This window comes from Carassius auratus, unplaced genomic scaffold, assembly GCF_003368295.1.
Source record: "Carassius auratus strain Wakin unplaced genomic scaffold, ASM336829v1 scaf_tig00009717, whole genome shotgun sequence".
In the NCBI taxonomy this organism is placed as follows: Eukaryota; Metazoa; Chordata; class Actinopteri; order Cypriniformes; family Cyprinidae; genus Carassius; species Carassius auratus.
Genome location: NW_020524065.1, coordinates 33,167 through 46,294, shown reverse-complemented (window position 1 = coordinate 46,294; position 13,128 = coordinate 33,167). Strand labels below are relative to the sequence as shown.

Below are 13,128 nucleotides of genomic sequence, written 5' to 3'. Positions count from 1 at the left end.
CACTATGCTGGACTGTGCTCCTGTGTCCCACAGGGCTCTAACTGGGCGATTGTCCATGACACAGTCCACTATACATCGGCTTCCTACAAGGCTTACTAGCTGTGGCTGGTATCGAGGTGGAATATAGTTAACTACACTTACAGCTGATGAGGCACCAGATGCTCTCTTTCCAAGGGCTGTTATAGGTTGAATGACTGGGCTGGGTGATGGCTGCTTGTTTTGGAGCGCTGTTTCTTGGACTACTGCTGGCCCCATCTCAGTAGTCCCTGCTCGTTTCCCGACGATGCTCTGCATCCGCGAGCGAAATGGCCTTCCTGCCCACATTTGAAACAGGGTGAACAGCTCTCACCTATCCCCTCATCCCTGCATTTCTTGCAGCCTTTCGCTCTCTGCTTTTGTTCAGGAGGACGGGGGCTTGCTTCCATTACAGCCAGAAACATTTGCTTCATCTCTTTGCGGAGTTCTTCCATCATCTGATGCACATTCATGCTGTCAGGCTTAGTGTCGTTTCCTTTTACTGTTTTGATCGCTGCTGTTGAGTTGGACTCCTTAAGTTTAGAGGGGCTCTGGGCAGGTGTGGATTTGACCTGAGTATCTGCTTGAAGCTCCTGCACTTTGGGTGTTTTACCAGCAGTGGATCTTTTCCGTTTTTCTTGTCTCTCACTTTCGACTTTGGCCGCCTCATCCACTTTCTGTATAAGTTCTTCATCTGATATACTCACATCACTGAGGTAGGGTAGAATTTGGAATTTCACAGAATCACTTAAAAGTCCAGTTTCTATTGAGCGGAGGAACTTGCGTTGAATGACGGCTCTGCTGTACTGTTCATCTGTGTCCTCATTCGCTGCTTTCCATAACAGCTTCTCTTTCAACTCAATTGCACGGAATACAAAGTTCAGAGCAGTTTCTTTGGGCTCTTGAGAGATGTTAAGCAGCTGGTGGTAAAGTTCAGTGGAGCTATCTACCCGATAGTGACCTTTCAGGATGGTGAGAAGTGAACTAAGGGTCAGACCACGCTTGATTTCTAGCATGTCTCTCAAAGGCAGCCCTGGACTGACAGCCCTGATTACAGCTTCTACTACTTCCGTCTGTGTGTGTCCTTTTTCTATTCCCAGCTCAATCTGACGGACTAAACTGAGATATGACAATTTATCCCTCTGACCACTCTCTCCAATTTGACCACAGATTTTAAACTCTCTTCGCAATGTTACCTCAGGCAATGGGCGAGTTGGCTCTAATCGACTCTTGAGTGGGGAATCGTTTTTCTTTACATGAGAGCTGTGTGGTGAAAAATCTTTTTTCTGTTCTTCTTTTGGAGCTGGCTTCTCTGATGGGTACACTTCATCTTGTTGACGAAAATCTTTACTTTGTCTTTCAATGAACATTAATAAATCAGCACAGTACTGTTTAACTTCATCACACTCTTGTTTCTCCTCAAGCTCATCCAATACACACTCAGCCATCTTGATAAGTGCCCTCCGTGTCCTGCTGCAGGACTCTCCACTGTCCAGGCCATCACATTTCAGGTACCTGCAGACATCCCAGAGAGACTCTTCCCCAAGCTGCCACAGAACTGCACTCACTTGATCACGCAGGATCTGACTGGTGTCCATGTTGTTGAAGGCTCAACTCGTTAGGAAGGAGGGGGGGTTAATGATGCTGATCACTTTGTCGCCTCCTCCTGGCTCTGGCTCGCCAAAATATGTTACACTTTTCAAAGATGAGGCGGTGCTCTTCCTTTTTGCAACACATTTATTTTCTGTATGAAAGTATGAAAAAGACAGTTTAGATTGGGAACACTCTCGGTAGCGTGTGCACTCAAACTCACTCGTTACATACTGATCGCTCTTTCACTCTACTAGCGTCAGTTACCAATCCTCAGCTGAGTGTACAGCTTAGGGTGCCCTCTATCGGTGAAGCTGAGTTTCACAACAGTAACACTTTTTCTAAAATACATCACAACAGTATGATCACCAAATTTCAACGTAATTCTTATCATCAGAACTCAGTTACTGAAATCAAAATTTAAAGGGGCAATGTTTATACGTGTCTCTTAAAGGGGCAATAAACACTCAGGACTACATCAGCACCCCTAAAACTTGGAGTAAGAAATACTCCAAGTTTTTTCGTTTTACCTAGAGTTGTTCCGATTCCGAAACCACATCGGTGAGTACTGGAGTCAGTATCCTGAATCACAATGGTACACCTATAATGAGTGTTTATTTTCGGACTATTTTAGTCCAGCGGGTCGCCGCCGCTGTGGAGGAGCACAGGACCCGGGTGACGAGAAGTAGCGCCAGTTACAATGTTCTTCCACAAGATGCATGCAGTTCTGTTTATTAACTGATAGAAAGCGTGAAACAAAAATAGTAGCGCGACAAATAAACTGACTACCTGTGTAGTGCGTACGTGTATCTCGGTTGTTAAAGTCTATCATTAATTTGATACTCATTTTAACAATCGGGAGTCATGTAAACATAATTTACAGAAGATGAATTACACTGTAAAAAATTTCTTGTTGTTTTTACAAAAACTTTTTGGCAGCTGTGGTTGCCAGAATAATTTTGTAAAAATACAGAAAACTGTAAACACATTTACGTCAAAAACTGTTAATTTTACAATATAAAGCTGTAATTTACAAACAAGAAAATGTGAATATAAACCAGTAAATTCAACAACACACAAAATTAAATCTGTTTTGTACCTTGAAAATACTGACAACCACCATAATAATAAAGATGGTACTGTATAAGAGAAAGCCACATGAAGTATCAAAGCTCATCACAAGTAGCTTCACCACAAGCAGAAGTATATATTAACATATAGAAGGTGCACATTTATGGAAACACAAAACACCATCATGGTAACACACGTGATACTTAATGCAAAAAACTTTCATTAAGCAACAGAAGATGTAACATAAAGCTCAAATGTACATAACTGATAACAAGAACTATTTAAAAACATGATTATTTAAACAAAAAACTTTCAAACCTGGAGTGTCACGCAGGGAATTCTGGGAATATCAGTTTACAGTTTTAGACTGTAAATTATACATTGATTTGTTTTTTTTTTACTTCTAAAAGCTGTATAATTAACAGAATTTTACTGTAAATTTACATTAAATGCTTTGTTAGATCTTTTACAGTTTTTCCCTGTATATAGTACGGGAACTTACTGTTAACCTATTATCAGTTTTTTTCCGTAGCGTTTTTACAAAATTTTACAGTTAAAATTACACTTATTTTTTACAGTGTACATTTTGTTGTCCAAGTACCTATTACTTTGTTCAATGACAATAAAGTTGAATCTAATCTAACCAATCTGATGACTATTGATACAAAAGGAGGCACATGTAGTTAACAGTCAGGAACACCAGCTGAGTGAAGAAAGTTTTGTGTTTGTTACCGGGAACTTTCTGTTTGAACTCTCACAATTAAGCTGTTGTTCTGAAAAGGTTAAAAATAATTTAAATCTGGATTTTGGAGTTAGTTGAATCAATGTTAAAATGATAAAGTTATTTTTCAATAGATATATTTTTTTGTTTTTGTGTGAAAAGAGGGTGGGTGGTGGCAGTGGGGCTCATTGGGTGCTCAGCACCCCTAAAGCTCTGACCCTAGAATCGCCCTAATGAAAGTTAGACTGGATTAAAAGGATAAATAGTTCAATTTGTGGCTTAGGAAAATAAATAAGTGACTTGTCACTCGAGCGTACATAATAGCTATTTTTGTACAATATCCATGTCTAAAACTGTCAGTGTGACAATGCTTTTGACTACTGGGGAAAAAGAACCAAGGTCATTGTCTCTTCAGGTAAGAAAACCCTATTAAAACAAAATCTAATCGAAAAAAATGTGACAGGTAGGCTAATTTGTCAAAAAATTGTTTTTATATTTTTGTTTTTATAATGAAGCAACATGGCTATTTACTCTACGATTAGGACAGTTAAAGTCGGCACATGTCTTTAGAGTTTTGCTAGAAATGCAATTGATTCACAGTAATTAATTTAACACAATTTGATGTGTACAGGCGTTCAGATAAAACAACGAATCGGCTAAAGGTCATTTAACAGATCATTTTTGAGTTGCATTTTTATACTGCGCTGTAACATTAACCAAATATCGTGTAACTGGGCTTTCGACTACTGGGGAAGCGGCACCAAAGTCACCGTAACAAACAGTAAGATTTTATTATTAATTGCCAGGACAGTTAATAGTATCGTAATATAAGACAAAATGTCTCATGCATGTGTTATTTACAGTTTTATCATTATATCTTAAGAGTTTTCTATTGATTGTTGTCAAAAGAATGCCATTCCATTAAAAAAAAAAATAGAAAAGAATAGAATTAAAGAATAGGCTATATGGGTACATAATGTTATAATGTTTCGTTGTATAGCTGCTTAAAAACGAACAAAAGTCTATAACAGTATTGTCAAAGGACGACTTTAACTGTTCATTCTTCTCGCAAGTGTTGTCAGTCTGTAGCTACAAATTTTAGAAGGAAACAGCTAAATATGACTAAATAACTAAACTGCAACGTTTAAACTTTTACAACTGCCATGGCCTACTACTTGTTATAAATTGAATTCCACTATTTCTAAGAAAATACAATTTCTAAAATACAAATTCAGTTCTAAATAAATAGCCTAAGCAAAACACCAGCATAGCCTATATGGTCGGGTTGATCGGGCTGCTATCCAACCGCAATTTAATAGTCTTAATAATTACAAATTGATTTAGGCTAATTATCCCTTTTGGAATTACTCCAAAGTTCAATAACACAATATTGACTGATTGATGGCTATATTTATGATTTTTTTGAAAGGTTGGGATTGTTTTAATTTGTTCGTTCGGGTCAGGCTTTATTTTAAAGTTCAATTATTGCTATTAACAAACCCTTAACTACGACTTGTGCCTTAATTTATACTCATAATTCGCTGCTTATTTATAGTTAGTAAGGTTTATAGCCTATGCCTAGACCTACTGATAAACAACCAATAGCCTATGTTAATAATAGACATGATAATAAACAACTAGTTAATAGTGAGAATTGGATCCTATAAGCTGTTTGTTTTAACTTACACATTTCATAGGTTATTTTAACTGATTCATTAGAAACGAACTGAAAAGTAATCCTGCAGTCATAATATCCAGTAATAAATTAGTTTTTATATAGCATTTTATTTATTACAGCATCAAGAAAAAAGAACAACAACATTTCACCTTATTCGCAAGATTTGGTGTTTTATTATGCGACTCCTCGATTCTATTTCAATCAAGCATCAGCGTCTAAAACTATAAAATACCAGTTATCAAGGGCAACACTTAACTTTTGTCTCAACTGGTCCGGGAACTCTCGGGCCTCCACAATTTCAATCAATATTTAATATCCATGTAGAAGCCTTACATACTTATTTGTTAACTAGACCTTGTTGGCGGCACAACATATTAAGATGCAGCCTGGTCTAATCGTTAAAACGTAGTTATTAATATGTAACTTTAAAAGACACAAAAGTTTTTGTATGTTTTGAAAGGTGCTAAATCGTACAATACTATCCTAAAACGTAAACGTAAAACCAAAACCAAAACGTAAAAATACCTACATTTGCACCTACCAATTTTATACAGAATGTTAAAAGAATATAGCTAGTGTACAAAAAAAGTGTGTAGGAAATTGATGATGAGAACCTGATACCTGTTCGATATCAGTGCCATAAACCATGTCGTAAAGTTGCTCGATTAATAAAGTGCTGAATTTGGATTTGGACAGCAAAATATTAGCTACAAACTGGTTAATCAATTGTATTCATTTTAAGGTTTTAAAGTGTAGTCTCGTTTAACATTATACAACAAATGTAAATCATTAAAGACACTAATTTAATATTAATACATGGGAATTCATAGTACATTCACTCTTTACGTTACGTGATTTACGTTTTTTAGCTGCCAATTAAGTATTTGTACGTTTTAGTGCTATAAATACGTTAATGTTGTACGTTATTGTGTGTACGAAAACATGTACGTGTTGTAGAACCACACTTAACGTTAAAATACACGTATTCTCATGAGATTACGTTGCAAAATGACCTGAAAAGTTAAAAGCCACAGGAAGATTTAGCGATGTCTTCCTTCTTGCGTAAAACCAGTTAATATCCATCGTTTTGTTTTATTTTACGTTACGTTTATTTTAGTTTTCATATGTACTACATTACATTGTATGTATATTGTCTGAGAACGATGCGTTGTCTCTTCAGGTGAATCATCTCCACCAAAGTCAATCTTGCCGATATCCCAGTGTACTCCTGATTCTGCTGGGTCCCTCGTCATCGCCTGCATGGCAAGAGGTTTCTCACCTGAGGACTCGCTTACTTTTAAATGGACGGATTATACTAAGAAGGAGTTGAGTGATTTCGTGCAGTATCCAGCATTCAGTAGTGGCGGACAATACACCAAAATCAGCCATCTGCGCATTAGTAAAAGCGATTGGAATCCTCAAAAACCTTACAATTGCGAAGCTTCAAATTCCGCCGGCAAAAAAGCATCCCCTGTTGCTCCAGGTAAGTTAAATGAAAAAATAACATTTAAATAAAATTTTTAAAAAAATCTAACATTTAACATGAGCTACTTCCAAAAATGAATATGTCAATATTACACATTTTAACAATGATATTAAAACTCCACTACAAGAGCATTTTCTTTACTTGGTTAAACAGGCACCCCCCCCCCCCCCCCCAAAAAATAAAATAAAATATATATGTCAACCTATATGTGTACAGTTTGCAAAATGTCGGATGTCCTCCACAGTTTCACTGGATGTAATCGTTGTTTTCATTGCAGGTCCAAGAAAACCCACCCTGAGTTTGGTTCCTGTCACAACCCTAAAAAGTAAATCTTTCATGTGTGCTGTTGAAGATTTCTACCCCCAAAACGACCTCTCGGTACAATGGAAGATAAATGATACAAATTACTTGAGTCCGCTAAAACTGGAGAGTAAATCGAATGAGCAAGGTTTTTATAATGGATACAGTTTTTATGAAGTCAGCAGTGAGAATTTGGATGTGAATACTCAGTATACCTGTGAGGTCACACACCAGGGAAAATGGTTTAAAACAACAGCATACTTCAAAGGTAAGTCATCTAATGTTGATTTTCTCTCTCTAGTTCACACTTTAACATCTATTTCAAATTCACAAAAAGATAAACTCCTTAAAACTGATCCCAATTCCCAGAGATACACATATATTAGATATTTATATCACAGATTACACCAAATTTACACTTTAAGTAATACTGACTTTCTTTTTCCCTTGTAGCTAAATTTTCACTGACAATGAAGCCACCAATTCAGAAAGAACTATTTGCTAATGATAAAATTGTCTTGCAAGCTGTTGTTTCTGGAGATGTAAACGATACAGTGCAAGGTACTTCAGTATCATGTAAAGTGAAGGATGAGCTTGTGCCCAATGGTAATATCAAAACAGGGGATGTTCAATTATCTCCTGAAACTTCACAATTTAACAGAATTCACGATGTCATCATTAATACAAATAAATGGTTTAATGGTGAAGTGGTCACCTGCACCATCCATGACACAAATAATAACAGAGTCATCGAGCAGAAGATCAGTTTTCAAAAAGGTAAGTCAGTTTAAAACCTTCAAATAATCAACTTTATGGCTCTATGTGCATTTATGATAGATGCTTATAATTGAATTGCCTAGCAAAAAAAATATATATATATTGCCTTCAAGCACATTTGAAATTCTGTCAAAAAGATTAGACTGCCTTGATACACTATTGTTTTACATTATTGTGAGATTTTTCTGTTTGTTCAATGAACCTTTATTATACTTTCTCCAATTCAGATGGAAAAAAGCCCACTGTTACCATTTACAAACCTGATAACGTCAAAGATAATATCTCTCATGTGTGTGAGGTCACCAGCCCTAAACTCGGTGATGTCTATGTAATGTGGAAAGTGGGTGATGGTTCTTACAGAGAGGGCACAACTAGTGCTCCCATCCATCAAAAGGACTCAACGTCTGTTCTCAGCATCCTAACAATGACAAAAGAAGAGTATGAAAAGCCCAGCACCACCATCACCTGTGTAGTCATTCATGCCAACATGGCCAATAGAAGAGCTCCATTACAAGTGACAACAAGAAAAAGTAAACAGGCAGAAGTTTCATGTGATTAATGTGCAAGCGTTTCCAAACTATCATTGTTCATCTGTTGTTCAGTTTTCCAGTGCTTTTGTCCTGTTGCTCTCTCATCAGATTATGTAAACTATCTTCAATGTTTTTTGTGCATCTTTCTGTCTGTATGTCTGTATCACTTTACTGCATGGTTCAAACATCAAAGTCAAATTACACTCAAGACTAAATGTTGCATGTTACATGTTGCATGTGAGTAAATATGTTCACAAGAAAAAATGTCAGAACGATATCATAGAGCTTCTTTATGTCGGCTTCTGTGCTTACTGTACTGCTGTTAGTCTATAATATAACATGCCATTTTTGTGTTGTTTTACAAGCAATAAATATTTGTTTGCATGATTTAGTCCAGCTCTCACATTGTTTTTCTAATCAGAAACTTGGTGTGCTTCACTTTCTGCTCCTGTTTTTTAATTTATTTATTTTTTTTTTCAGTATTTAGAAATTATTATTATTTTTTTTATTTTTTTTTTTATTTTTTTATTTTTATTTTATTTTTTTTTGGGGGGGGGGGTATGTCTCTAGTAAAGGCATTTATTAAATTCTAAAGATAACCATAAAAATCACAACGAGTTATTGATTTTTTTCAATCAAAAACATACAGATGGTATATATGATATTTTTATGTGCACTTGTATTAGTATGTCAGGAGAAAATAGTAAGTTACTTGATAAGCATACCATAAATGTAGTAATATACAGTATGTATATTTTTATAAAGTGTATGTTCTAATGCACTATCAATGTCTAACAGACAGGACTATAACTGTATGTTTGTCTCCTCAGTGTACACTCAGTTGTGTGTGCAAATGAATGTATGTGTGTACATGTATGAAGTGCATAAAGCCGTCATGTGCTTGAGTGTTACTGTATGATTAATGTTCTCATTTAGAGTATGTGTTGCGGCATGTCCTTACCATACATATGTCTTCTGTACATGTGTTTTCTTTTTCAGGTGAGACACCTGAGCCAGAAACAGGCTTTGCTCTGGACTGCAATAAAGATGTTCTTGAGGAGAATGAGTTCAGAAGTCTCTGGTCCACTGCCACCTCATTCATCTTCCTCTTCCTCTTCTCTCTGACCTACAGCGCTGTGCTCAGCTTCTTCAAGGTAATACAAATATTATTAAAAATTGTGCAGAGTATTTTAAGTAAGATGATGTCTTTTTTAACTTTTACTGCATGTTCTTAGTGTTATATGCATGCTTCACTTAAGATTGTATTATGTCTTTAATGTGTATTTAACTATATATTTTTTTCCCAGGTGAAGCAGCGATGATTTGTTAAAAGAACTTGTGAAGACCCCAAGGTTTCTCATTTGTTCTGTGACAGTAATTAAATGTTGGTCGAATGTATTTAGAAATCAAAAAAGGAGAATAACCACTTCATCTCTATCTATCTTTTGCTCTGTCTATTCATGTCTTTCTGTACGCTCGTCTGAAAAACATATAGAATTTCTGAGATGTTGAAACTGCATAACTTGCCTCCGTGCACACATTTCTGAAGAGAAATATGTACACATATCAATAAAGTCTTTTTATATTTGTCAAAATGAGATTTTACTCTTTTGAATATTGTATCAGCCTCTTACTACAAATGACATTAGCTTGCTTTTTCAGTAGACGATATTGTGATATTAATAGAGATCCATCAGGAAATTATAAGAATTATGACCTCAATCTTGATGTGTTTGCTGCTTATCTAAAAGTATGAGGGCAAAAACATCTTGAATTAAAAAAAATCAATCAGATTAATAAAGTAAAGCTTCTGAACACCTTAGAATATTTTGAAGAGAGTAATTTCTCAAACAGATCAGAAGAATCTCAATTTTTACAATAATTTTTATTATATTTTAAGACTGATTGAAACTGTACTCAAATTCCTAGAAAAGCTGAAATGTATGGAAATGCAAACTTGCATTGCAGTGTGTTTCATATCACATTTTATTGGGTGTTTCTCTCTCCTATTTCGAGTGTTGTATTTAAATACTTCATCTCTGGGGATTCTGGGGGTTCACAAGAGCAGATGAACATCTCACATTCAGCAGCTGCAAACTGTCAAGCACTCAAGGATTTTTTTCTTCTCAATAATAGCCAAACAGTAATAAACTGAACAACACATGTGCATTTTCTAGCAAGCATGATGAGCTGCAAAGAATAAAAAAAAAAATGCATGTTGTAAAATGCTCATTTTACAAACACTGTTTATTCTGTAATCTGATACAAATTTAACAGCATCCTCTTGATATGTTGCATGCTCATTAATACACTTAAGAATAACTTGAATTACATTCAGTTGTCTACCCAAAAATGATGCACCTAAACTGAGAATTCAGTGCTGCAATAAAACTCATTTTAATGTCGTTATGCAAATTTCATTTGACTGAGTACTCTCAAAGGAATTTCAGAAGGTCAAAAATACATATATTCGAGAGCATCTGTGTATTCAGATCTCTCTTTCTTCCTCTTTTGGCTCACACATGCTGAAGTGAAACATACTAACAATTCTTAGGAAGGTTAAAATGTTCAAATTTAAAACCGAAGCCAGCAACGACTTATTTTATTACACTTTATTCATGTTTATATTTTATTTGTATTTATATTATATTTATATACGGCTATCATATTTCATATGAAATATATACTTCCTTTTATATATATATATATATATATATATATATATATATATATATATATATATATATATATATATATATATATATATATATATATATATATATATATATATATATATATACTATATTGCAATCACTATGAATAAAAAAAGATATTAAAAAGTACACTACTTTTCTTAACATTTAGCCTACTAAATAGTTGATTAATGTTATGGGTAATGTAAGTCTTAAAAATAAGTCTTATGTAATATAATGTCTATAATTTATAGAATGTCTTTTTTAGATTCTCAGTTCCTGAATGCATATGGCGCATTCAATTTTTAGCAGTCCTCCAATTGCACTTCTTGCAAGGTCATAAACGTAGTTTGTTTTGCATTTGTACTTGTTTTGCATCTTGCTTACTCTTGCGCCCTCCAGTGGTGAAAACTATTTACATTAATGTCTTTTATATCCACGAGTCCTCAAGCATAGTCGAAAATGCGGTTAGCCTATATGACCCATCTGTGTTTTGAATTTGATTTTGTGTGAAGATTTGATTGTTTTACCCATGTCCCGATCCCTGGGGATAGATATTTTTCCTTCCCTGCAAGAAATTATTTTAAAAAACTATGGTAGTATTCTAGGCAAAATATCCTCAGATTTAGAATATTGGTCTCGTCTTACTACTTCTCTTCAGGCTCGTATATCGGTGATTAAAATGAATGTTCTCCCACGTATTAATTTCTTCTCTTCTATGATTCCTCTAGCTCCACCAGTTGGTTACTGGAACAAACTTGATGCATGTGTTTCACGGTATATATGGGATGGGAAACATCCTCGTATTAAACTGACTACTTTACAACGAAGTAGATTACATGGAGGTCTTTCTTTCCCACCCTTTATCAGTTTGGTTTGACCCTGACGCTTCAGTATCTTGGAGAGCAATTGAGAAATCTATTGTCTATCCATATAAATTGAAGGATCTTGTTTTTTCGGGGGTTCCGCTTAGGCAGTGTAAATCTAGGTTTGGTCTCATTGTAACCCATCTCCTTTCTACATGGAGGGATGTTGAAAGACGTTTACAACTAGCTGAAATTTGGCATAAGCATACTCCAATTTTTCACAATAATAATCTTTTGTCAGGCAACACTCCATTCCATTGTCCGCAATGGACTTATCACAAAGTAAATACTCTGGGAGACATTTATTATGATAGTGGTTTGCAATCCTTCCAGAATCTCAAAACTGAATATTAGATTAGATTAGATTAGATTCAACTTTATTGTCACTGCACATGTAGGTACAAGGCAACGAAATGCAGTTAGCATCTAACCAGAAGTGCAATAAGCAGTAAGTACAGAATAAAGGTCTATAATATGTACAATAACTATACAGGTAAGTATTATGGACATAATTTACAGATATTAAATACTATAAGCACGATATACAGATAGGTGTACTATGAACATACTATACAGATGGGCTATGTAAAAGTGTATGTACACTATAGGCAGAACTATGAACATAATTTACAGTATTGCAATGGAGAGTAAAGTGCATAGAAAATATTACAATGTGCAAATGGATTATACAGTGTTCCTGGATGTACAGACAGTAGTGCAAGTAATAACAAGTTACTGTTTTTTGCTTGTTGAGAATAAATAAATAAATCAGTCACAGTGTTGAAGAGGGGGAGGAGTCTATGTGTGTGGTGTGGGGGGTGTTGAGGGGTGTCAGAGGGCAGAGTTCAGCAAGGAGACAGCTTTAGGGAAAAAGCTGTTCCTGAATCTTGTGGTCCTTGTCCGGAGGCTCCTGAAACGCCTTCCGGAGGGGAGGAGGTTAAACAGTCCGTGGTCAGGGTGAGAGGAGTCCTTCAGAATGCTGCGAGCTCGACGTAGACAGCGTTTCCTCTGGATGTCCTCAAGAGCAGGAAGTGGTGTCCCTGTGATGCGCTGGGCAGTTTTCACGACCCTCTGCAGTGCCTTGCGGTCAGCCACTGAGCAGTTCCCATACCAGACTGTGATGCAACTGGTCAGGATGCTCTCGATCGCACACCGGTAGAAGTTCGGTACACCGGTAGAATATAATCTGCCAGGCACTTCCTTTTTTATGTATTTGCGCATTAGATCGGCCCTACAGGCATATGGGGTGCCCTGGAACTCTCAACTGCCTATTCACCCTTTGCGCAAACTAATCCTTCCCTCTGAGGAATCTCCCTCCTCTGCTTCAGTCATCTATCTTTTTCTTCTTGAGCATTCTTACAAACCTTTATCTATTACAACTGTTTGGGCTAAGGATCTTAA

At 35.9% G+C, this 13,128-nt stretch overlaps 1 gene segment (V, D, J or C); it reads left to right on the top strand.

Annotated features, from left to right (window-relative positions):
• Positions 1–3,748: 3,748 nt before the first annotated feature.
• Positions 3,749–9,514, top strand: LOC113072637 (Ig mu chain C region membrane-bound form-like; the record flags this gene model as incomplete). The annotated part of the segment is given in 7 exon segments: positions 3,749–3,812; positions 6,256–6,558; positions 6,839–7,129; positions 7,315–7,638; positions 7,866–8,168; positions 9,168–9,322; positions 9,476–9,514. Coding segments are annotated over 7 exon segments (1,455 nt in total), but the record flags the coding sequence as incomplete, so codon positions are not given.
• Between the last annotated feature and the right edge of the window lie 3,614 nt (positions 9,515–13,128).